Source organism: Agelaius tricolor, unplaced genomic scaffold (assembly GCF_023055355.1).
Source record: "Agelaius tricolor isolate 1412-34295 unplaced genomic scaffold, bAgeTri1.0.p SCAF_5, whole genome shotgun sequence".
NCBI lineage: Eukaryota > Metazoa > Chordata > Aves > Passeriformes > Icteridae > Agelaius > Agelaius tricolor.
The window spans coordinates 36,654,541-36,680,839 of NW_027269265.1; the positions used below are offsets into that span (position 1 = coordinate 36,654,541).

Below are 26,299 nucleotides of genomic sequence, written 5' to 3' on the forward strand. Positions count from 1 at the left end.
GGCTGACAGCAAATGCTGAAAGACAGCAGGATCTTGCAAACTGGAAGGAAATTTCAGAAAAGAGGAAGTTGCTTGCAAACTGTCTTTTCTGTCTGTTGAAAGCCTTCTAGTCAAATTTGCAAGCCAGAAAATTCCATGTGGTTTTGTATCCTCCTAAAGGACAGTATTTTGTCATCAGAAATTGGAATTTGTTGCTTGACGTGGGACAAGATGATCAGTTGGCTCACTCCCGTATCCGAGTTGTATCTACAGCATGTGTGTGTGCTGTCCTGTAAGTGTCCAGAAGGGACAAGCTTTAACCGTGAAATCTAAAAATAACTACAGGCAAAGAGAGAGGGAAAATGAGAGGGGGGGCATTAGTGAGATGGTGTCAGTCTTCTGTGCAGCTTGTGCCGAGGCCAGGCATGTTCCTGGGACGGGCTCTGTGTGTGGGCTGACTCCTGGTGCAAGCAGTTCATCTTTTCCTTAAGTAGAGGGAAGAGTGAAACTGGAAGCTAAACTCTTGCTGGGTTAGGAACATTATGTACAAAGTACTGCCAGGCAATGGTCCTGACACTACTGAAAGAACTGTTGTACTTGACTTGTTTCTACCCTTTGTGGCAGAAAAGATAGAGACAATTTTTTGCTACTAGAGAAGATGATCAGCAGACACTTCTAATGGTGAAAAAGGAGCTATTTGATGCTACTGAGGTCAGGTCACTTGCCAGCTCTGTTTAGTTCCTCTGGAGAGCAGCTTGGCAACACTAAGATTCACCTCATAATAGCTAACTTCAAGCAACTTTTTGTGTAAACTTTGAAACGTTTATAGAGCCTAGTGTGGAAACTGGGCTATTCTCTATGTGTTAGGATATACCAAAGTTAAAGGAAACACCTGACTCTACACATGTATTTTTCATACAACAGTGGGATAAGGGACAAATTCACAGCCTCTGTGAGCAAAAATCTAAACACATATTGCTTTTCTCTGTAACCCAGTTCCTTAAAAGGTGACAATATTTATATGTCAAGAAAAGCACCATAATACCTTGATTTTTCTTTATTGGGAAGTCTTCAATCACAGGTTGACATCAGTTTTATTTTTGCCTAATGATACTAATTTCTGGCTCACATATACATTGCTGACCTTCTGGCCTACGGCTATGGCATTTTCCAAAGGACTGATGGGTTTTTTTCCTCAGCCATTTGCTCAGTCTACACATTTAAAGTCAACAGTATAGTGGACAAACTCTATAGCTCATTAAAGAAAACTCCCCTGGAGAAACTTTTAAAGGAGGTAATATAAAGTTGGCATGCTTGACTAACCTCTAGGAATATTAATCATCAGTCTTTTAGGGCCATTTAGGTGGCCTAAATCCTTTTCTTTTTATCATGAATAGAAGCCTTCTTGCACCAACAGGGCAATTGAAAAAGAGAGATTCAAGCATTTGTGAAAATAGGAATGCAACTGCTTTAGGGTAGGTTCTTCAGATGCAGAATGGATGACTTCCTCCTTACATTTAGATGCTAGGATTGCAGGTCTCATACTTGACATTACATTGCAGGACAGCTTGGCAGAGCCATGTGTCACTCTTTCCAAGATAGGCAAATATTGAGACACAAGGGCCTTTCACTGCACAGTTCAGCAAAGTGCTCATTTTGCAGCCTGCGCATGTGTTTTTTCTTTCCTATTCTCCCTTCTTGCCCAGTGCACCTCTTATATACAGAGCTCTGTTTCTGGAAGAATTGCAGGGGTATGACATTTGAGAAACTCTTTGTGGGCTGCTGGGGAGGATCATGTGAATGATTAGCAGTGTTTTGTTGGTTTTTTTTTTTTTTTAATTGGGATTGTCAGCAAGTGCCAGGGTATGACCTGCTGCTACTGCTAGAGCTAACAGATCAGCCAGTGCCTGCATATGGAATGGCAGGTGGACATGCACTTCTCACTTCTACACCAATGCTGCTCTTTAGGCATGTTCAGGAGTTACACCTGTTTAAAATACAATTTCTCCTTTTCTTATTTCATACTGGAAATATGAGTTTGTTATGTAGGATTTTGGTCTTTTTCACAGGAGCTGCTAGTAAAAGACAAATGGTGTCTTTAAATAAACACAATTTTCCATAGAGGACAATGGATGTTGTGTCTAATACTGACAGCAAAACAAATACTCAGGAATTAAATCCTGTATGTGATGGAATTTACCATAAGCAGCAGTACTCAAATAGCTGACCTGTTCAACAGGAACAATGAATTAGTGAATTAATCTAAAATGTTAATATTTCTATTTAATTTGTATGGAGTTTTCTCTCCAGTTGTTTTCACTAATAGAACTATTGTTTTTTTATAAAGATATACTAAAAATTTATTTCTTCATTTATGGCATAAATATGTGAAAAAATACGTGAGTTACTACAAAGAGCAATGTAAATCATATTCTGAAATTTATCAGATCTAAAGACCCAACTCTTAAGATTTTCAGCAACTAACTTCTACTGAAATCCAGAGATGTTAGGAACTTCATACCACTGAAAATCTGACCCATGAGTACTTACTATGGTGCAGATATCTTACTGAGTGCCAGAGAATAAAGGCAAGTCATTCACATTCACCAGGTACTCTTGGAAGAATACTCACTAGTGATTCTTAGCAGTAGAAAGAAGGTTGGAAGGAAAAAGGCATGTAACTTGCTTCATTGTTACTTTATTTCACTTTCCAATTTGAGAAATAGCAGTTAAAATATTTTATTAAATTACCCAAGACAATAACTATATCCTGTCAGAAGCACTGCTATACTTAAACACAGTAAGAAATCATCAATCAAAGCTTAGAAGTTGATAGAAAAATAGAGTCTGTCTCTTTTTTCACAGATGCAAAAGATCTGTTTGCTGCTGTTCTACCTGGATTAACACATTTGCATTAAGCACAACAGTATTCATACTGCCAGTTCCTGGAGTGGAGGCTCACACTGTCTCCTGGAAGGTGCTGACAAATAGTTCTGCAGAATATAAAAGAAGGAAGCTAAGGGTCTGGTGGGGAGCAAACTACACTTGAGTAGTCAAGAGCACTCATAGTTTGCCCTCCTGCTTGCTGTTCCCAGAAATCTGCCCTGCAGGACAAACAGCAGCAGGTGGGAATGACGGGCGATTAGTAACGTTATGTTACCTTTAGCTGGCAAAAATGGTGACCATCCTTCTCTGTTTCCTATGAGTTAATTTACTGATGTCTTTAGAAAATACTTCCTTATCTTACTAAAAGGAATTAAATTAACTAGAATTCCAGAAAAACCAGAAACCCAACTGATGGCATGTTCAGATTTGACTCAAAGCAGAACTGGTTTGAAAATAATATAGCTGACAAGTTTAGCAAATAGAAAGGTAAACAAACTCTGTGGAGCAATGAGAGCCTGTGAAAAGAGATGCCTAAGATGGAAAAGCCTGAGGGAACAGGCAGGATGTAATGGATGTGAGACTCAGGATGTCTCTGTTTGCAAGCAAAGCAAACATCAAAACATACCAGTTCTGTTTGCAGAGATAGTGGGAAAAGAAGTCAAGGGAACATTAGGCTGAGTTGTAAGAGAAAGTGGGATGCCTGCATGCAGAATTAATCCCATTAAAATGAAATTCTGCTTCATAAATGCCTAGCTCAAATCTCAGCCAGATACTAAAAAGTGACATGACTAAAACTTTTCTAAAGGAAGCCAAAACTTGGCAGGACTTGGAAGATCTGGGAAAGCATAGCTCCTTCACTGGGCTGCCTTGAATCAATGACATTCAATCATCAATGCCAATTCTTTCCTAACAGAAAACTTTTTTTTTAAGTAGTACCTATGCCTTTTTGAAATCCAAGTTTCAAAGCTGGCTGTTAGGGAGCCTTCTGCACCACCACATTACTGTCTTCTCTTATTGCACAAACGAATGGCACAAGCTACCCAACCCTCCCCTCCAGTGCCTGAGCTCTTTGGCCAGCCTGCTGTTTACTTTCGCGTGCAGACCAGCTAATTTTGCGTTGCTATAAGGACTGGAAAGCAGAAGTGTCTGTGATCACACTGGGTGGCTTCTGTGTTTGTTTTCAGAAGGCAGCTGGCAGGCAGAACTCTGGTGATAACCTGTGTCTGACATACTTGCTGATGCTGCTTGTTGAACTGGCCCAGATCTCCAAAAGTGCAACAGCCTCTGAACAGTATGATTTTCAAATACTTACATTAAGGCCTGTGCCAACAAGCCACAATCTCACCCCACCAACTCATAATTTTTTATTGCGAGTGAAGGCAGAACTGAAGCTTAATGCCTAACTGAAGCAAGCCTAATGCAAATAGTATTTAGCTTATTTCCCCAAAGATACAATCCTAGTGCTATTACTTTTGCTGAACAGAAAATTTATCCAAGTCCAAATTGGTGCTTTAAAAGAAATGTTTGGATGTATTGGTGGAAAATATGTTTGTTGATTTAATTGGATTCAAGTGAACATCTGAAGTCCTCCCAGTTTATTTCTCCTCAGCCTCTCAACGGACAGTTTCTCTGAAGAAGTTGCATCTTCTTTCAGCTGATACAGATCTCCCAGTCAGCATCAACACCCAGGGCTAAGTTTTCCAGTGTCAGTGCAAAGGTCTTCGTATCATATGTGAAAATCACTTCTTTTTTTTTTCCACCTGAACAGGACAAGAGAGTTTTCTATTTAATTTAAGAAGAATTCTTCTGAAACACAGCTGTGTGTACATGTGACTCTACAGTTTTTAGTTCTGACTGTCCCTGCCACTGATGGAAAGGATTGATTAAAAAACAAATAGAAGTCAAATCTTCCCAGCACACATATAAGAATACAGTGGAATAAGAAAGTAAATATTTCTTTTTTTCTGATCTTTCAAACTATGGTACATCAAACTATGGAACTACTTAAGAATTTTTCTGAAAAAAAATCACCCTGGTTTTTGCACAGGTGTTCCTCCAGGCACCCTTGACAGGTGGAGACAGAAAGTACATTTCCCCATGACTCTCAAAATGAAGGGACACGCTTGAAAAGCAACCAGAAATTGTAAGCCCTTTCTGTAGCTGCTACAGCATATCCCTATGGAATACCTCACAACTTCTAGAGATGATATCACATATAGGCAGGAACTCCAGAACTTTTGGATGAGCATGGAAACAAAGAGTAAATCTGGGTTTGTCTGCAAGTTTCCTGTTCTAGACTAGGCAGGTTAACAGACCTGAGCAAATGGGCTTTAATTTGAAGTGCCATCTCTGCTCATGTTGTCTGAATGTGTTCATTCCAAACCACATTTACTGATGTATTTATCATCTTTCAAAGTCAGTGTTCTTCAGTTCTGCATGCAGTATTAGTGGTGAATAGCTGCTCGTTCCTTTCATTAAATTCCGTCCTTGATATAAAAAAGTAACAAAGAAAGCTAAACAAAGAGGCTTCCTAAGCTGTAACACTTCTTCTGCAGACCTGTCAGTTTGACACCTCTAGTGAATGGCAGCAGAGCAACAGAATTTGAAACATTGTAGTAAAATAAAAGTCAATTCATTACCCTTGGCACTGGCTGTCACAAAAGTGGGTTGCTTTCCCAATCCCAGAATTATCACCCGTTCAACTACACATGTAGTGTGGTATTGTCCGCTTTCATCTACACAGCTGAAAAAAGAAAATAATTTCATATACATCAATTTCTTTCCCTCAGTATAAATGGGTATCACGCAAATATTATTACTTCAGTCTCATCCTGAAAGCTCCCTATACTGGTTTCCTTTCCTCTATTTATCTTTCTCTTAAAAACAAGTAAAGCTTTCTCCCACTGTCAGCTGATTTTTTCACTGCATATCAGATTTCACAGTCAGAAGAAAAACAGTTTGAGAAACTATTTTAAGGCAAAAAGCATGGCTTTGGGAACCAGAAAAGTTCTGGATTTTCAGAAAACAGTAGTTAAAACTCCTAAATATAAATGTGAAGCTAATTTTAACATTTTTTCACATAAAATATTTCAATTTGAGACAAAATTATGTTTAATTTTGTAACTAATTCAATTTTTATTAAAAAGCTCTATAAAACCTCAAATCAAATCAAAATGCACCTCTTTTTTAATGAACAGGAGGTTATTAATCTCAAAATTATTTTTTCCAACTTCAGATTTGCTAGCAATTTAGCAACATTTTTCTTTCCCATCCTGAATTTTTAAGCTTTTCAGATTTCATATTCCATATAAAGAGATTTGAAGTATACTTTAAACCACATGATACAAGCTAAACTAGTTTTGCTCTGTGTTAAATTTTGTAGCTTTAGGACCAACTCCTGCATACTTTTGAAGCTTGAAGGACTAAAAAATGCCTGCAGAATCACCATTTATGCACTACACAGCCCTCTGTGCAATGTACCTCAAGAGTAAAAGTGTTATAGTGACATATTTGGCATCTCTTTGGCTTTTAGGTTTTGTCAATGAACCTTTGCAGGTGGTATCCTCTTGTGCCTCCCTTCAAGTGTTTTTCTTCATGCTAATATATATGGTGAATTTGTTGATTACTTTGGGAGACTGCAAAGATGTGGTTTTGGTTCCCAGATAGAAGCACTGAATGTCTCAGGTTGGAAGGGACACATAAGAATCAAGCTAACTCCCTGCTCCTTGCAGGACTACCTAAACCTAACCATGTGGCTCAGATCATCATCCAGATGTGCTTTGAACTAGGAAAGGCCTGATGCCTTGACCACTTCCCTGGGGAACATGTTCCAGTGACTGACCAGCCTCTCAGCAACGATTATGTTAGAAAACAAAACTTAGAAAATATAAACACTCCAGGTGTTGCATACTTGCAAATCTCCCGATTGATCTTTTTTGTCTCTCAGGCTGTACTCTTTCTAATGACTTCCTTTATATTTGTGTCAATCTGCAGAATCTCGAGTCTGACTAGACTGAAACAATATAAGACAGCTCAGTATTTCATGTGTCACTGCCTTCACACTTCTGTAGAACATTGTTTACCTCTGCAGTTTTATGACAGATTGTGCACTCTCTCAGACTTCACTAAGCAATAGATGAGACTAATACTGCTACCTTTGTAAGAAGGCCTCATGAACTAGAACAGGTATTTCCAGTGACATTTGTGTTGGTGGCTTTTGTCCATGATTGCTGTTACCTGGAAGAGAGAATGTTCTTGTGGAAAGTGAATTTCCGATACAGGAACTGCTTCTTGTGGAGATATTGAAATGAATGCCCATCATCAACATAGAGCTCACCTATGGCACAGGCCTGTGAAACACACCAGATAAAGCACAAATTAACAGCAGCTTCTAGTGTTGAATAATAAAACTGTCTCACTATATGTTATGCTTCATATTGAAGGTGTGTATTTATTTTTCTTTAGCAGCTTGTATCCCTGGAAGGCTCAAGCAATCCAGCTCTGAGACTGCCGGACATCCTGGTTTTGTAAATTGATGCAGGTGCCATATGTCACCTCTTTATTAGCAAAGACAGTTGTAGGAAGTTCCCTCTCTGTGTCCAAAAGGAAGTTTGTGGCCTGCTCATTCTCTGCTCCTCCCTCCAAGGGACTAGACAAGGGCTGAAAAAAGTCAGAAAAATATTCTGGCTCTGCTATGCTCAGATAGTCATGCTTAGAGGGGACAGTGGGGGAGAAGTCTGTGTCCCCTCAAACAGCACAAGTGGAGAAGAGCCATTGGACACTCAAATGTAGATGCCATTGTTCTGATCAAACAGGGCCTACAAAGGTCAGATGGAGTAGAAGACGTCTTTGTAAAAAGGGAACACTATCCCAGCATACCTCTGCATCTAAGGCCACGTGGAGTTCATAAGAAATATCTATCATCCATTCAGTGGATTTTCCAGCTGAGGTCTTCAGAGGTATCACAGTGCCTCCTCGCTGGAATACAGGAATCTGCAAAAACACAAAGTCAGGGCAGAAAGATTCCCACACTCTGATAATGGAATTTTAATGAGGATCAGAGACAGGACACAGTAGGGTTTAATCTAACAACAGAGGAGACGGGAAATAGCTATTTGAGATTACATTTCTACAAAGAAATTGAACTGTAACTTTTCTGATCCTGAATATTGACAAAACAAAAGCTTGGGGTTTTTTTCTGTTCCATGAAAGTAGCATTTTAAAACAAAAGCATACATTCTCCAGTGTTACTGGGATCTTCACTGTGCCCGCATCTTCCATTCGCTTAAATTTTCTGAAATCGTACCAAATCTAGAAAAAATGAAATAAGAATGAGCATGACACATATGCCAAAATCTGTTCCCTCTGTAGACACAGTTACTCTCCTTAACTTGTCAGTATTCCTAACAACCTATTTGATTGGCAAGAAAAAGCATTTACTTTTTAAATTAAATGATCTTCTGGATGGAAAGAATAAATTGTAATTTCTGAAGCACAAAAATTATCTGACCTTTTCTACAGTTTGCATAATGTCTTGTATGTCTTAAAGCATCTGGAAGTGCAAAACAATGAAACACTTTTATTTTTTTTTAAATATAGTTCTTGAAAAAGCAGATTTATATTGAAATGAAAATTAACAACAAAGCTGCTAATAACAGGTGACAAAAGGGAGCTGCATCTGAATCTCCCATGCACCACACTTGGCAGCAGGTTTAAGCTGTTTAAGCTAATGTGCCAAGCACTCAATTGCCACAGAGATCTTGATAAAAGTATTTTCCTTAACTTGTCTGGAGAACCTAGTCTGTTTTTCTCCTTAAACTGAGAAGAATTCTAACTGTTCTCAGTTAGTGGAGTCACAAGGCTCTGCATGGTCTCATACACTCCGTTTTGCTGCTTACTCTCTGGAGTCTCAGGCTTTTCCTTAGCAACTATTTTCCCCAAATAATTTTCCTTCATCCACTGCTGCTGTAGCCAAATGCTCTTTGTAGGAGTGAACCACTGTGCCATCCTGTGGATAAATACCGTTATTTCAGAGAGGAACTGCTCTCTGTGTGAGTCAGTGTTTGCTATACATGTCCCAGGCTACTGAGGCTTGACTTGTTAAAATTTCCCTCCCTACAGTTTCTCTCTGATTTCCTTTTGACCTTTCTTCAAAGTTCCCTTTTTTTTCTACATAAAATGAGAAGTTTAACCCAAAGAGAAATACATGTAAAAAGGTAACTGACAATGTAGGGAAGCTGTTTCATGGTGATTGATGAGCAAGCTTTGAAGGGAGATTTAAACTGTAGGTGACTTGAAATTTGTGCAGCAGCTCGTGGAAAAGGAAGAAAGCAAATTAACTGTGAGCCAAGCAAGCAAGGCATCAAGATGAAAGGAAGGGCTTGGAGTGGCACAGCATGGCCAGCGATGACTTGCCACAGCATTAGTGCTCAGCAGTTATTAGATGGGGAGCTGGAAGGTTTCTCCATAAAATACTTATTTGAGATGAATAGTTGGACAATTCATATACATCCTTACCTCCTCTGACCCTGGAAACAGAACTGTCACTGTCTTGGCCTCTTTCTCTGTGACTGGATGTACCAACAAAGCATTTCCTGGAGAAAAACGTAAATACAGCTATGGTCCTCAAGGCTGCATCTTCCCAGAGCAGACCCTGTGTGCTTTGGGGTTGTCAACCTCCCACAGCCATTCCAGGAGCTTGCTTGGGCATGTTATATGCTTAGGTTCACTTTCTACTGAAGAAAAAGGCTTGTGTAGTGGGCTGATGGCTGACTGACTTCAGCAGCCAGCCATACCACACTAAAAACCAATAATGTTTGGTAGTTGTTTACTACTGCCATTTTTGAAGCAGATCTTAGCTGCTCTACTGAACTTGATGTTTCAGGTCAAAAGCAATAATGTTTTTTCAAAGTGACTAGTGAGATACAACTGAGTTTTTTTATCTCCTATGTCCTCTGTTTTCAAAGTGTTGTTAAAAGGAGGTCCCTTAAAGAGGTCTCAAGTTCTATATTCGATTACAATTTTTTTAAGTGTTGGGTAGTGTTTTTATGTTTTCTTTTTCTCATGCAACACCTTAAAAATCTTTAACTCAAGTTGCAGGGAATAAGACACCTGCTTACCCAGCATGTACTCATTTTCCACATCAAAAGTTTCCATTTTCCCTGGAAACTCTATCCAGAGAGACCTGTAGAAAAGAAAGATAATGGAATTCAGTTACATTTTTCCTCTCCAATCAACCTGTTCAAGTCTTTCTGGCATTTTTAGGCTCCATTTTTTCCCTCTCTTTACAAGGCACAGTTACCAAGAACTGAATACAGGGTAAGGTTCTCTTTTGTGTCAGTGACTCAAAGTGCCTCTTTGCCCTTGCTAAGAGTCCCCAGTACAGTATGGGTTAGGACACTCCATTATACCTATCTTTACATCTGTGGCATCAATTTCGTCCCTCCTGCCTTCTTCCTTACAAACTTGCACTACATCTGCCTTCCTTCTATCAAAGGAGAGATAAATGAGCCTTTGTGTCCCAGTCTACCAGCAACGCTGGCCCCTGATGAACTAGTCCCTGCAGCACAATCCTTCCTGTTCTCAACAGCTCCCTGCTGCTTTTTATAGAAAGTCTCGCCTTGGGAACACCTGAAAAACCTGCACCAGAAGCTAATTTTCAGTCTTTTTCAAAAAAGTGTAGTGTAATAACCATCTGGTTATGCAACAGAAGTTGTATATTTAAAGTTTGAGAGATTATGACAACAACAGCTTGTTAAGAGACAGAGTCTGGGTTTCTTTACACAAAAGCCTGGCTCACCTGCTCACTCACAGGCATCCACCTCTTCACTGCAGTCCTGCTGCTCGTGTGCTTGCTAATGAGACACACTTTCCATTCTGCTTGTCTCAGTGAGAAAAATACACTTCCCCTCTAATTCTGTACCTACTGCAGCAAACTTAACACAATGGAAGTGTGATTTAATACTGTGGGCAGTTCACATGCCAACAAAAGCTTCATTTCAAGAAAGACAGAAACCCACTGTTTCTGTCAGTGCATAAAACAGGTGCATTTACACCTACATAGGTCCAGACAGACACTCACACTACTAAGTCTGTAATGCAAATTATCTTCAAAACTCAAACCACTCAACCCTTATCAAAAAGACTGTTATGTTTCTAAAACATATAAGATGTATCTGCATAACAAAATATAAAGGCAAATGTGAGCAAAAGAACAGTTCTAGGGCAACCGCAAACACAGATTATAATACAAACAAACACAGATTATAATCTATATCAGGGAGATTAATGACATTAATCTCTTTCCAAAAGAAGTGCTGCATTCAGTTCCAAAGAGGTGCCCTTTTAAGAGGTTAGAGAGCAACAGAACAAATAATTTATTTTGTAATTTCATTTCTGTTCTAGGTTATTAAATTCTCTACTAAAAGAAACATTATAAGCAATACTGCAGAAAAAAGTGATAAAACTATTAATATGAAATAAGATTTTATAACAGTAACAGTTAAGCAGTAACAAATATTTTCATGAGAGGCAAAATGGCAGTTACATTTCTAGGTCAAGTTCACAGTCTATTAAGCACTGTTTTATGTACTGGTTGGACTACCATGTGAAGGTCTTTATCATGATGAAAAATTTGAAGCCCAGACTACTCTAAAAATTTCAAAGACTGCAATGGGTTTATTGAATTAGTGTGTTCCAGGTGTCATTTGGGGAAAAACTCAGGACATAATTTTCCTCTGAAAGCCCTAACAAAGCTCACAGAATGCATGAAAAGACAATTCAGTATTAGAACTTTTGTCTGATTTTCTCCCTTTTAATAGTCAAATAAGTAACTACAAAACTAAGAGGTGGTAATTTAACCTCCCTTCTCCAAGTAAGCTCCTGCAGGTACTCTCTAGGCCTGCTGGCTCATGCTCTTACCTCATGACGGGTTCAGCTGCCGTGTGTGCCCGATAGAACAGAGTGTATAAGTAGGGCAGGAGGACGTAGCGCTCTCTAATGGCTCTCCTGATGATCTGGGTGTTCTTCTCCCCAAAGAGCCACGGTTCGCGCCGTTTGCTCTCCATGTTAGAGTGACCTCTGAAGAAGGGCTGGTAGGCTCCTGCCTGATACCAGCGAACAAGTAACTCTGGCTCTGGATCTCCAATAAACCCTCCCACATCAGCTAGATATTGCGCAGACAAATGAAAATACACAGTTTTGGAGATTGCTCTGGAAAATGTGAAGCTCTCCTCTAACAAACATCCCAAGTGTATAAATCCATGCATTTCACAGTTTGCTCACTGTTCTGTTCAGCTGTTGGGCAGCTGCTTGTCCAAATAAGTGTAAAACACCAGTGCAACAACTTATGCTTTGAAAAAAAAACAAACTGAAGAGAAGTTTTGAAGGCTAAGTGAGTGATTTTCCCAGGGACAGAGCACTATCACAGTGATGCTGTAAACAGAACACTACCCGAGGACTGCTGCTCCAGATGGAACAAAAACACTGCACAAAAGTTAGTGGAGAGAGACATGATGGTGAGAGCCAGGTTTCAGGCTTCTGAAACCAGACTAATTTGTGAAACCACCTGGAAATGTAGAGGGCTGTTAAGCTTTCCACTGTCTGTGTTGAAGTCTACCTTGGGAATACAAACTTGATGGCACAATTTATGCACAGTGAGAAGCTCATTACCTCCACAGAAGGAAATCCCTGCCATGTTGATAGTAAGAAGCATTGGAATGGATATTTTCAAGTAACTCCACTCTGCTTTGTTGTCTCCAGTCCACACTGCCCCTGGAAATTCACAGTTTCAGGATTATGCAGGAAAATTGAATGTATATCTCAGTTTATGCTTGCAGTTAAGGAAAGAAGACAAGAATAATCATGAACTACTTTGGAATTCCTGTACATTACACCTTTCTTTTTTCTTTATACATCCGTGCTCCTGAAATAGGCAATAAAAACAGCTATTGATTTATCACAGGACACAGATTGCTGTTCTACCTTTGACTCATACACACCTTGCCAGCTTCTCCTGATTTTTTTAATCACTTGCACTCTTATGAGCTTACCACATCAGTATTTCTAAAACAGTTTTTGTCCTCTCTAGACTACTATCCATCAAACTTAATATAATAAAGCAGCAAAGAAGGCATCCAGCTAATCCTTACTGACCATACTTCTGTGATCCAGCAAAGAAAGATCGTGTGAGGACAAAAGGTCTCTCTTTTCCTGAAGAACGTCTGATGAGTCCTTCTGCAGTTGCCATTTGCTGAAAGTCACGAATAGAAAAGTCAGGAAGACAAACTCTTTAATTAGGGTACTTTCTACACTGTCTTTTTAGCCCTTCTAGGGCAGAAAAACTAAGACAATCCTGTTCCCAAAAATAATACCTATTATTAAATAACATGTTCTTATTAGAAGACATGAAAAGATTCAGTAGTCACACCAATGTAATTTACATTACTATGGTAGTAAGGCACAAATGATGTCACATTTTCTTGTGATGAATCACAGTTTATTTTAAACATTGCAATATCCAGCAGAGTTTCAGGCTTTGATGAAGGCTATAGAATACCTACTACTGTGTGAAGTACCACATCACACTTACTCCATAAGAATAACTGCAGTTTGTGTCTCCAGATACTCCACCTGGTAGAATCCGTAGAGGTTGTGTACTTCCCGATGCTCCCAGTTGTTGTAGTGCACAGCATCTTTCTGCATTGTTAGTTCTGCCCCCTTGAAGACCGAAGGCTCGTTCATATCATTCCATACAAAGAGGATATTAGTGGATCCCTGTGACACAGGGCTTCAATTAGGTCATGACAGAATCAATCCTGTGATTTTGAGTGTTTATCTCAAGTGGGTGTCGGGCCAGTCTGGGGTATGAGTAGAAACAGCGGCACAAAACCAAGACTTGGTAATTACACTTCTCAGGTCACTTGAAAGCCCTCAGTTAGTCATCTCATCCCTCTCAGAGGCCCTTCTAGTCAGGGTAGCAGCCTGCAAGGCCACTTGATCTTTGCAATTCTTACAAAACTCAGTTACGCACTTGCTATTCCTGCTTTCTTGTGAGGGAAAGAGGCAGGGAAAAGAGAAGTATAAAACAGCCACTAGGAAAAATCAGAGAAGGCCAGAGGTAAAAGCTGGAGAGAAAAAGCAGCATGGGAAATATCTACTGTGTATGTCTACTAGGAAAGTGATTTCAACAACTCTACTGCAAACTAGGACTTTGAAGCAGGGTGGGAGGAACTGGAGGTGCGCAGCAATGGTCACCCAGACACTTTCAGCACTAGGCAGGAAGGTCAGGATGAAGTGACTAAGGTGTGAGAGTGCACTTCCACATCACTCCTTGTGTGCTATCATGGTAGTAAAGGCTGGAATAGCAGCACCTGTTTCAGGTTATGGGTTCTTAAAATGCCTGCAGTTTGTCTCTTATATTGCTGCAACTAAGAGTGTGTGTTCACTGGTGGCATATGGGTTCCAACTGGCTCAGTGTAGATATGTCCATGGAGAAAATCCTTTTGTGGTACTTCAGCTTATCAAGGTATTTTCCTATACACAATAATAGAGCTACAAAGGCCAACAACTTGCTTAAACAGTATCTTCTCTCTTCTCCCTTTTCAGGCTTTCTGGGATATGTAGATCAGAGCAAATAAATACAAACCTTGTATGTTTTGAAGGCAAATTGATCTGCGTACCATTTTCGCACTTCAGGATTGGTGAAATCCAGGTAACAAGAGGAACCTGGAGATGTTGGAGATCCCAATTATTTATCTGATTTTAAGAATATTGTCTTTGCACCTGTATACAATGGCCTAAAGCTACAATGGTTTCCATAGGCAGCAATAATGTAGTTGCTATTTTTTCTGAAATTAAAGCTCAAGACCAAATTCCAGGCTGACTTGGAATTCAGCACACCCTTTGCCATGTTGTGAAGGTCAACACACTTAGATTCAGGATGTCTGAAGCTAAGCACCATTTAAGGATGTCTGCTAGCAGTTTCAAATACGTTCACATGTGAACAAGTAGTCAGGGAAAGACATCACCACTGGTATTCTGAGCTGAAACAGCAAAGTGTCACTGAGAAGCTGAATAACGACATCCGACCATGCTACTAGAAGTTGCAATATGTCCTTGATTTTTCCCGTAATCATTCATTTGCCAGGACTGTGTGCTTCCTGTCTGTAAAGAAGGGAGACAACCTCCTCTGCCTCCCTGCAATGAGATCTTCTCATGAAACATAATATGTCAAATCACTGTGTTACTCTTGAATCAAAGTCTTCCGGATCAGGGTTCACTAAATTTCATCCAGCCTACATAAGCTGTGCTCACTGCAATGGACCAGACTGCATTTCTGTGTCCAAGACAAGCTGGGAAGAGGAATGGCTGTTCTCATCAATAAATCCAACTCTTTTAGTTCTAGGCACTGAGACTAGCTGCACATCCAATCGATATAAGAGAGGCAATTTATACAGCTGAGGCAATTGGGACATGATGGGGAGGACCAACCCTCCCCCATTATTATATTAACTTTTAATTTTTATTATAATTATTAATATTTACAACAAACGCAAGGAATTTGCAAGGAATAAAAGGAATTTGAAAGGAATATAAGAATTCAATTTTGCTTCCATGCATACCAATTAAACTATTCTGCAAAATTTTTAAAATAAACAGCTTAAAATATAAAGACACAGTGTTTTTTACCTGGCCAACAGATGCCCTCAAAATCTTGCCCATTCCTGTCTTTCACAAAATATCCCTTTTCTTTTGCCTGTGCATACAGGGTATATGAGGGATCAACCTTAATATGAGGATCTATGATGACCACAAGCTGCCAGGGTAAGAAAATAAAACACATAATTAAGATCAGCTGTGCTTAATAAAACAGTAAGAGTTCACTTTTGCTAAAAGGCAGAGAATGACTTCATCTCAGGTAAAGAGAGCTGTGTCCCTAGTTTAAAAAGCAGATACCAGTTTTTTATATACTGTGTTAGACATGTGTACAGGACCTGAATTTACAAGGAGTGCATGAACTTACCCGTCTGAAATAAATGACAAAAGCCATTGTTTCAGATAAAAGCAAGTACCACAACCCCTAAAAACAACCTGTTTAATTCACTGCTGTACTCTGTGAATGGGAAAATATCTGACTTCTGTGTTCATGTGCCTGCTTAAAAGCATACGCCTTAAGACAGTTAAATTTGTTTTAGTTTGTGTATCATACAACGGCAATGAGTATTGTGTTTTGCAGTTACATTCTGCTGCTTTACTGCAGAGCTGAGAAAGTACTATAGCTCCACTTGAGAGACTATAAAACTTGAATACTGTTACAACAATCCCCTGTTCATTGACTTTTGGCAAAGATCAAGCATTAAGCAATTCTACAACTCAATAATTCCAAGGAAAATATTTTAACTGTAAAAACAGAAATACAGAAACACAAAGAAAAGCTGAAACAACCACAGAAAGTATCAATGGTGAAAGATCATGTTACAAAGAAAGATTTTCTGCTGTGTTCATCAGTGCTGAGCTGCTTCTGTAAGATGGAGTTTCACAAGGGTCAAATTAAGCTGGATTGTCAGGATACAGAACAAGCTACTAAATAATAAAATGGTATAAGGAACTGAATTAAACAATGGAGCTTGCATGCTAGAAGCATCACCAGATGGCAACACAGTCTAATTTAATGTGCTGTAGTTCACCTGATTCCAGTATCTGAAGTACCAGGCTTAAAGCTAGATTGGGTAGATTCACACTACAGAGAAATCTTTTCTTTCTTCCTGCAATATTATTTACCTTGCGTTTTTTCTTCCTGAGATGTTCTTGCATCTTTCTGGGGTTCTGGAATTTCTTTTTGTCCCAAGTAAAATACCTCTTGCCATCTGTGTGCTCTATATCCAGCCATATGACATCATAAGGAATGTCATGTGCATCAAAGCCAGCATCCACTGCCTTGACATCTTGTTCATCCTCATAATTCCACCTGCACTGATGGTAGCCCAGAGAAAAAAGTGGGGGCAAGGCTTGAGTGCCTAGAAAGAATATATGAATGAAGATAAAACTCTCAATAAATTCAGTCTTTCCACATTATAAGGCAGCATGTCTTGATACTTGTGATACATGTCTTGTGACTGGCCGTTCTATCCCCCTGTGTTTCACCTCTTCCTCTAAGGGTGCAGTTTCAGATAGCAGTGATTATGCTGGCTTCTCAATTACAGGCAAGTTTGACCAACTGTGAATGCTAGGGAAAACAAGGATAGAGGCCTGTCTTCACAAAGCAAGAGCCTTTGATCTACACACTGCAGTTTGGGAACAACTGGCCTCCTGCACACCATGGGCTAGGTAAATACTGACGCACTCTTGGGTACAGCATGTTCCTCAGACAATCTCCTGGATAAGCGTGCCATTCTGACTCCAGTTACGTCAGTTAGTACCTGTCAGTTGTGCAAACTGCTTGAAGATATCAAACGCAGTGGGTCCCATCAGCAGGAAAACATCAATGATCCCACTTTCTGACATCCAGCGAACATCAGTTAGAGGCACTGCTCTCTGCTTAGCAGTTTCTGCAGCAGATCTGGATGGAGTGTGCTTAGAAGGAAAACAAGGTAAACCTAAATCTCTCTCTCTATCATACTTCTATTCAATGAAGGAGCAAATAGGGAAACACACAAAAATCACCACCACATACCTGGCAGGTAGTAGGAATACACACTGAATGTTTCTTATAAATCCTTCACAAATTCTTTACCTTGCATACCACTTACACAAAGTAGAGTAATAGGTTATGAGAAAAAATGAGTGGCAAAATATTAAAGCATTTCCATAATTAATGACTGTGAATTTTCTGTATGATCTTTGAGTAATATCTATATCATTAATAAAAAAAATAAAATTAACCACATAATGCAGTGCTGGAAAAGCAAGATTTGCTTGTCATTGTTTCAATTTTAACAGAATTCATATGTTTGTGTTTCAAGAGTGAGTTCCTTTCCTGAACATTTTATATTTCTTCAAGATCAATTGCATTCCACAGAAGAATGAGCCTGCTAAGCAGAAATCTGTGGCAATTCCAACAATTTAAACACTCATAAAAATTTCTCAAATCCAAGTAAATGTCAAGATTTTTGTCCACCATTTTTTCTGCCTTCTACATCCATGTAGATTTTTTCTATGTATTTTCTCTCTGTCTCCTCCTGTAGATCTGTTAAGATACAAAATCTGTAACTTGGCTCTTGAAAGGAGTGATCTCTTTGTTCTTTTAGTTTAATACAACAAATTTAGCAATAGGGAGGACAGGAGGAAGAGACTGACAATTCTTCATTAGTGAGCAAAAGATAAATCTCCAATAGTGTTAAATTCCTGTTGGCCTTGTCCTGAAGTGTTTTCTTTTGTAATTTAATTCTGAGGAAATTGAATAACTCTCACCTCAGCGACTGCCTTTGTACTAATATCCATCAGTGTTTCTGAAGAGTTCAGCCAGAAGATCCCTGAAGTTCTGTTAGGCTTGTGTGCTAAGAGAAGGGGTACTGAACCATAAATACCTATTTTGTCATGTATCTTGTGGCCGAAAATATCCAAATTATAAAGCCGGTAGGCATCGCCATCACTAGGACAAACAAACAGATGTGTTTGTTACACATAAGCATCTTGCACTAGGCTAGTTTTAATTCTATTGCTGTCTCACTAAACCTGGTGAATACTCAGTGAGTGCTCTGTGTTCTAGTCCTTTGTTTAGCATCCAGAGCTGAAATGTGGACTGCTTAGATTATTGCTTATTTGTTTTGGTCCTCACTATCTGAAGCAAATGAGAGTTTTGCTGCCAGGGAGACTATTGTGAGTTTGCTTTAAATCCTAAAATATTATTTCTGAACTCTCCCATCCTCCCATAGAATTGGTCTTTTATGAGTTCTGCTGAAACATGACCAATCCTGGAAGTCAGAAAAAAACTGCATGGAAAATTGGGAGAGAACAGAAAGGGCCATTCATGAAACTGCACACTAGGGAAAGAAGAATGCCTTACTCCACATGGATAGGGGCTACAATTCAACTAACTAAAATATTAAACTAAAATACACATATCTCAAGCTCTTGTCTGGGTTAAATTATTAATACTATGTTATAGCTCTCTCTTACAAAGCAAACAAAAAAAAGACACTGCATTCACTAGCAACCTGATGCCTTGACACCTTTACCTGGTGTTTTTCAGAAGAAGTGTTTCTGTGTGTTGTGGTATTCCATAAACATGGTCATATCCATGTAAAGAGAAGTCCATGCCTACAGAAGTAGGACCTGTGGAAATAATATTAAATTATGAGAATGCAGAGTTCTTAGGCTTATCTGAAAGGAATAAAGCAGAGCAACATAACTGGATTAACCAAAATAAAATAGGTTTTAATGTTTCAATAATTAAGTCTTTCATGCTTCCTTTTAACTTCACTTCCATTATTACTTCTGTTCTATAGAGGTAATGTTTGAAACAGATTTTATTATATTTATTTTGATTTTGAACTTTTTAACAAGATAAAATGAATCACTTTACCAGAAAAAATCCCACATCCATGCAATTACAGGTCACTTCTTTATTTGGTAGTGAAACTGCTTAAAATTATCCCCTGTTTCTACCCCTACCTAAAAGCTAAACTTTGCAGCACAGCGAACTTCAGGACCTGAATTGTCTGTTTCCCACTGGTCTTCTCTTCAGCCTCAGCCAGGGGAGTAGCATGCACAAGAGTCCCCACCAATGATATCATCCTGTCACACTACTGAATCCAGAGCAACTTTTGGCAGGCAACCAGAGATCCTGCAGACTGACAAGCAGTGGCTTCAGGATCAGAATCTGACCATATGGACTTTACTCCTCTGACACAGAAAACACAAAAACATGATGCTGGCCTAAGACATGAGAAATAGTCTGAACAACAAGAGCAACAGCTTCCTGCCCTCTGTGTCTTGACTGTGAACTGAGGAAGCTTCTGCCACCAAAAGAAATTGCTTTCAGACTTCCCTCCTTCTACTGCAGTTGCTGGGTAGTGCTGATCACTACAAAAGTCTGCATGATAATGGTAATGGACAAAGCCAAGCAACTTAATTAATATAGAATACAATGGGATGGACAGCAGATCATCCTGTATTTTGGCAATTTATAATTTAAATTTTATTTGAGTTACCGCTCTCATGTGTCTATAACCTTTGTCTTTATCACTTAAGATTGCTCCGTATTCCTTTTTTTAGTCCACACTTAAAAGGGTTTCTTTGTGACAATTATTAATGCTTAGATATCATGATTTCTGATATGTCATGAGAATAAACTACAGGTGAAGTCAATGTTATGTACTAATACTCAAAAAAAAAAAAAGGAAAAGGAAATAATGTATTATATACAATATATACATGCAAAGTCAGACAATGCAGATAGTGTTAATGCTGTGTCAGAAATGGTATACAGTGAATTGATGAAATGGGTCACATTTAATGTGTTCCCTCTTGAACACAGATCAAATGAATATTTGCAGAGTTTTTGTCAAATTGTTACCCATCACTGATTTCTGATTAAAACAAAGTTAAGGCAACTGAAAAGCAGGAACAAGTGGGACATTGATAAACATTAAGCAGCTAAACAGAAAGCAGACAGAAATATGAATGAACATGGCTATATATAAAACAGTAAAGCTGTTTTCAGAACTAGACTGAGACTTACCATGAGCTTTGATGTCTAAGAAACTGCCAAATTTCTCTTGCCAGAGATCTAGATCCTCTTGTTTTTCCTGTACAAATAAAAATAGGTAAGCCTAGCAAATGAAACTGCACACATCATGTAGTTTTAAGAAAAACATGATTGTTCACATGAGATTTATACTGCTTTTTTTTTTTTTTTGGCCACATATGGCTAATATAAATAAATCAAAACCACAAATCAGATTCAGCTCCAGGAATTTACACTGAAGAACTGATGTGCATATGTTGTACACAAGCAGTCTGCTACAGCATAAAAATACTATTTGAGATCTTAGGCAGAATCACAGAATGATAGAATAGCCCAGTTTGAAAAGGACCTCAAAAGATCACATAGTCCAGCCTTTAATGGTAAAGGGAGCCTTGATGAGATTATTTAGCAGCCAGTCCAAACAAATCTTGAAAAACTCCCATGATGGGACTATGCCAAATCCCTGGGAAGGTTGTTCCAGTGAGTGATTATTCTCACTGTGAAAAATGTGTTTCTCCTTCATGTTGAATAAATTTATGAAATGCATGGGTAGAACCAAACAGAAAAAACACATACAAACAGAACCAACTCACTCCCCCAAATAGTAAAGGTCAGACACAGAAAAAGCTCTTCAGACACTCTGGAGTGTCTGTAACTGATACTTTTACCCTCCTTGTGTCCTGTAATTCATTGTCATAGAATTTACACTTCTTGCAGTATCTTCCCTAGTTTTCTTTTCTACATTCATCCCACAGTAAGTGGACGTGGCCTCTTGCAGCTGTGTGCTTTCCCTGGCAGAAATCAGAGCTCAAACATAAGTATGCTGAAGGCAGCATAGCTCCTGCCATTTACAACAGGATAGCAGAGTAAGCAGCCATCTGCTCTGCAGGGGGCTAAAATTATATCCCAGACACAACTCAGCATCCTGGGAAAACTGCTATGTGCCTCTATGTGCTGCCAGGACCTGGTCTATTTTAAGAGAGAATTTTATTTCTGTATTAAGCCTGAATGTATGTGGAGACATATTTTTTGACTGTTATAAAAAAGGTCTTGTTCTTTTGAAACTCTCTTTGCAATGAACAGGGAATTTGAAAATGACAAATATCACCACAAAGCTCCCTTTTACACATCTACTCCAGCTCAAATAAGAGAACAAAAGAGAAATAAATTAGTAATAAAAAGGCTATAGAAAAAAATTTTGGGGCTAAATCTACCTGACTGATGCCTTCTACAAGGTGGTAAAACACATAAACCTTCCTTCAACTATGAATTTGTAAAATATCTCAAAATGTTATACCAGGTCCTTTTTTGAAGGTGGTTGGATTGTATTTATGAACATACTGTAGGGCAAAATGAACATGTAATTTAATTTTCTTTTACAAAATATTCCTGCTTGAATTGCAGTAAGTATGGGTTACCTTAGAGGAATCACTTGCTGCCTCCTCATTTTGTGCTGTAGGTTTTCTAATGAAAACAAATACATAGAAATAATCAGTTTATTGTTAATGGCTACTGCAAGGGATCAAAGCAGTCTGCAGCTAATTGATCTAGAATGTATTTGTTAAAACTTCCCCTAGTATTTACTGTACTAATGAAGTAAAAGAGAAGTCACGTTTCAGTGCATAAGAGCTTTCAGAAATTGCAATTCCATACTTTATTTTCAGCTACAGCACAACCAGTATATACAATGATGTGATAGACAAATGCTGTACCTGTCACTGGGAGGTGGTTGTAGGTGCTCAAAATACAACAAACCATTGGAATTCACACTCATAACAGTCTCACCCTTGGACTGCAGCTCAACTTGGAAGGGGTTTGCTGTGACTCGAAGTTTGTAGTCCTCATTAACACTTGACAGTACCAAAATACCTGCCTCCTTGTGGGATATGAACAGTCTTGCAAATGAAAAGCAACAACACCTTTATATCAATCAACAGCACATGAAATCCACTGCAACTAAATAATAATAGATACAGAAGATGGCTAAGAATATCTGCATACATTACACAAACCTTAAGGCTATTGTCAAGCCAAAGAAGACCAGAAATACATGCTGTGCTCAGGGTTCACTGCATAGTGCAAAAAGTGGCTACAGAACTGCCATGAAAACTATCCAGAGCTTGCACTCCTTTCACATTAACAGGTAATGCCTTAGGTAAAAACTTTGCATTGTAACAAGTAGGCTATTTTCTGATTGGGTCAAACAGGCTCAGTTTTCTTGTGTGTATGATAAAGCTTTCTCTATTTTTTAAATACTTTCTTAAGTATTTAACATAAATTTTTGAAAGTAAATAAACCACATGCATTTTTGTTTTCTCTTCCTGTAGGAACTTTATATTGCAGAGAGACAACTGTACTGTAATATAAAGGAGGAAGCTCTATAAGATATTGAGGTGCTAAATCATCATCACTTAAATCACCCATCACTTACCTCTGGGTGGTAGGTTCCTTTATAAGAACATCAGGAACTTTGTATCTTGTTTTGAGAGGAGATGCCTCATCAATTTTAAGTCTGAAAATATTGCCTTCTATTTCATAAATTTCTACTTGTAGAAGAACCTGTGAGCAAACAAACAGATAAACTCATAAGGATAAAAAATACTTATTTTTAACAAAGCATCACCAAACACTTACTGTCTGGAAAAAAAACCAACATGCCTGCTTTCTGATTGATTGTTCTTTAGCATTGTTGAGAGTAAAATTCATCATCCATATGAATATATACCAGTTAACTCTACTTCACCCCTTTGAAGAAGCAATGCCTTTTAAGTGAACTCTTTATCTTCAAGCATCTGATATCTAGCATTACAAAAAAAGAACTTATTATTTTGAAATAGTGGAGAAAACTCTGAATTAAAAATATTTTTTAGGAAAAATAAACATTTTAGGAAAAAAGTCTTTTATTCAGAACTCTCTTTTTTCATACAGCCATTAATTTTTTAAAACTTAAATGCTGATTAGTAAGGACATATTTAGGCTGATAGGTTGCATTATCTCTCAAATATCTACCACTGAAGAATCTCAAAACCTGTAAATATTATTAGTTGTGTTGACAATATTCACTGCTCTTTCTGTAAGCACCCTCTATGGTAGCTCACCTTATTCTCCTCGTGAATGATTTGGAATTTGACATTCTCATCACTTAATGTGACTGAATCCAGCAAAACTCGATACAAGGATTTTCCAGGACGTAGAAGTTTCTGACGCCTGTCAAGACAGAAAATTATTTTTGGTCTCCCCAGCTCTTGTAGCTTATATCATACAAAGGGACATCATATTGTTAGAAATGTTTATTTAATCATTTTTTATTGAGCTTTTATTGAGCTTGAAATACAATTATTAGCACTTTAAGTCAAGAAGAAAAAGAAGGAATATAGTTCTGAGCACACCTAAATGCTTATGAATGAGATGTTAGAGGGGTTCAGGGGTTCACCCATCACCACTCTATGGCTTTTTATAATAATAATAGTCTCAAGTGTCCAGTTCTTAGCTATACAATTCCATTATTGTTCTTTCATTTATCCCTGAAATTTCAGTTGAATAATCTGTTTTTTCATTTTCTGTCATATACACCTGTAACTTACAATGAACACCTTCTACATTCTGGGGTGATGAAATACTGTGTGTTTGTAATGTGTAACCTTCAAATATGCACCAAGCAAATTGTTTCTTGATAAATTTGATGACTACAGAGTTTTGACTACAGCTTTTGGCCCTGATAATGTTTTAGGTCAGAGATCCTGAAATAAAGGCTCTTTCAACTGTTTGTAGAATTCTCCATGCCAAGCCCAGGTTTTATGAAGTATTTGAAGATAAGCGTCTTGGATGCTACCTTAAAGACAAACTCCTTCATTAATAAACCAAATATGTCAGTGACTAATTGGTGTAACAATAGACAATCATTTCTTTCAGTCAGCACAGGAAGGAACACAACAAAGGGAAGAAAAAAGTCGAGAGCACAGTTAGAAATGGGATGAGAAATATGACTTAGCACAAGGTTAACTTTAAGGGACTAGTGAGCTAGAATTTAGATTTGACACTGAATTCTGGGCAAGGTACTTGCTCAACAGAACTGTAATCACACAGCTATTGTCACAGACAAATGATTTCTACTACTTTGAACTGCAGATGGTCAAGAAACATCAGTGTCAAGAGTACAATCTGTATCTGAGTGCACTTAAATTAAAATATTGCTGGGCCTTTGTCAGATGAGAGGACTGATCCTTTTGAACTTTAACAGAAGACATTCTGGGTGTAAGACTACATGTTTTAAAGTCCGCTGATTATTGCTTGCTGATAGGTAAGTGGAATGCTCCCCTTTGGAAGATAAATCCTGAAAGTAGCAGACTTGCTGTGATTAAAAGTCAATGCATAACTACACTAAAATTCTCCATACCTGTAAAAAGCAATCTGGTTGCATTTCTTAAAGTTGCTTTTGTCCACAGCCTCATCTTGGACACTAGAAAGAGCAGATAAAGGAAGTATTCAGATGTGTCCATCACACACCTGCTGAATGATCAAATGATGGGGATCCTTTTCAAGAGAGGTCAGGATTAAAAACAGTGCAGGAAACTCGGGTCCAACATAAAATGTGATGGACATTGAACTACTGTGCTTAGATATGGGAAGAGTTTCTTATACATTTAGTTTCATGCTGAACCATTTCTTTTTGAACCCTGAAATTTTGAGAAATTATTGAATCTATGAGTAACAGAGATGGATTTCAGCATAGCTGAATTCTTATGCATTTTGAAGCCAGACCTCCCTCTGCAGTCATTACGGTTAATTATTATTTTCCAGTAATAAGAATGGAGAAATGGGGAGGACTGGCAGAAAAGAAATACTGCACCCTTTTCTTCAACCTTCAGTGGGACCGACAAAGGAGGGAGGCTTCCGATGGTCCCGCTGACAGCTCTATGTTATCTTAGGCTTGAAGTAACTTTTAGATTTATTAGATAACAGTAAATATTTTACTTGCCTGAAAGAAATGGGGCTGCCAGTAGTGTCTATTATCAAAGTATTTCTCAGATTATGCCGGGCTCAGATGGAAGGGAATAAAGTATTAGTTCTGGCAGATAAAGTATTGATGCTTACGGAATACTTATTAATTATATACATGCAATATAGGAAATGCAGACGGCACCCACTGAGGCTCAGTCACAATTACAAGTCCTCGATTATTATTTGAGATCTCACAGTGACCGTATACTTAGATCACTCAGCCCTTTCCATTTTTGATTGAAGACAAGTGTGTCCTTTCGGGTTTTGCTCCAAGTTCGTGTGCCTCTGTTGGCGCATGAACGCGGTGCAGCCCGAAATACCCCTGGCGCTGTGGTTCCGCTCGCTGCTCCGCTCCGCCGCGGGAAGGCTGTGTCCGGGCAGGGCGGCGAGGACAGCACGACACGGCCCCGCACGCCCACCCCGAGCCCCGAGCCGCTGCATGGGGCCGGGTCTGACCCCGCCGCTCCCCGCAGAAACCGGTGGAGCCTCCCCGGCACCAGCAGGAGCGAGGAGAGGGCCGGCCAAGGAGCGCCTCCCCGGCTGCGTTACCTGACTCCCCCCGGTGTCCCCGCCTCCATGGCGGAGCTGCCCCGAGCAACCCCCGCGGAGAGAAGGGGTGGCGACCCGCCGCGCCAGCCGGGGAACGCCGCGGGCCCCAAACGCGACCGGGCCGGCGAGTGACACCCGGGGGCGGTGACAGCCCGGGCCCAGCCGAGAGCGGCTCCGCCCAGCGCCGCTCTCGCCGGC

The 26,299-nt window shown here is 39.1% G+C and overlaps 1 protein-coding gene across 3 annotated transcripts; it reads right to left on the minus strand.

The window, feature by feature from the left end:
- Positions 1 to 2,657: 2,657 nt before the first annotated feature.
- GANC (glucosidase alpha, neutral C) lies at positions 2,658 to 26,282 on the minus strand. 3 transcript variants are annotated; one of them, XM_071427299.1, is made up of 24 exons: positions 26,102 to 26,282; positions 24,948 to 25,010; positions 23,650 to 23,758; positions 22,983 to 23,110; positions 22,264 to 22,446; positions 21,970 to 22,015; positions 20,546 to 20,612; positions 19,041 to 19,137; positions 18,274 to 18,454; positions 17,283 to 17,436; positions 16,645 to 16,880; positions 15,553 to 15,679; positions 14,510 to 14,589; positions 13,495 to 13,638; positions 13,018 to 13,114; positions 12,535 to 12,636; positions 11,785 to 12,028; positions 9,984 to 10,048; positions 9,382 to 9,458; positions 8,101 to 8,175; positions 7,744 to 7,857; positions 7,102 to 7,214; positions 5,505 to 5,608; positions 2,658 to 4,625 (listed from the first exon to the last, which is right to left on the minus strand). In XM_071427299.1, the coding sequence occupies exons 1-24, from the start codon at positions 26,128 to 26,130 to the stop codon at positions 4,516 to 4,518; spliced, it is 2,745 nt and encodes a 914-aa protein (XP_071283400.1). In that variant the 5' UTR covers positions 26,131 to 26,282; the 3' UTR covers positions 2,658 to 4,515. The 3 variants fall into 3 exon arrangements, 2 of the variants coding, with proteins under 2 accessions (XP_071283400.1, XP_071283401.1); XR_011679260.1 differs by lacking the exon at positions 2,658 to 4,625 and having other exon boundaries at positions 5,503 to 5,608; positions 7,020 to 7,214; positions 26,102 to 26,235; XM_071427300.1 differs by lacking the exons at positions 2,658 to 4,625; positions 5,505 to 5,608; positions 7,102 to 7,214; positions 9,382 to 9,458 and having other exon boundaries at positions 7,745 to 7,857; positions 26,102 to 26,235.
- Positions 26,283 to 26,299: the final 17 nt, after the last annotated feature.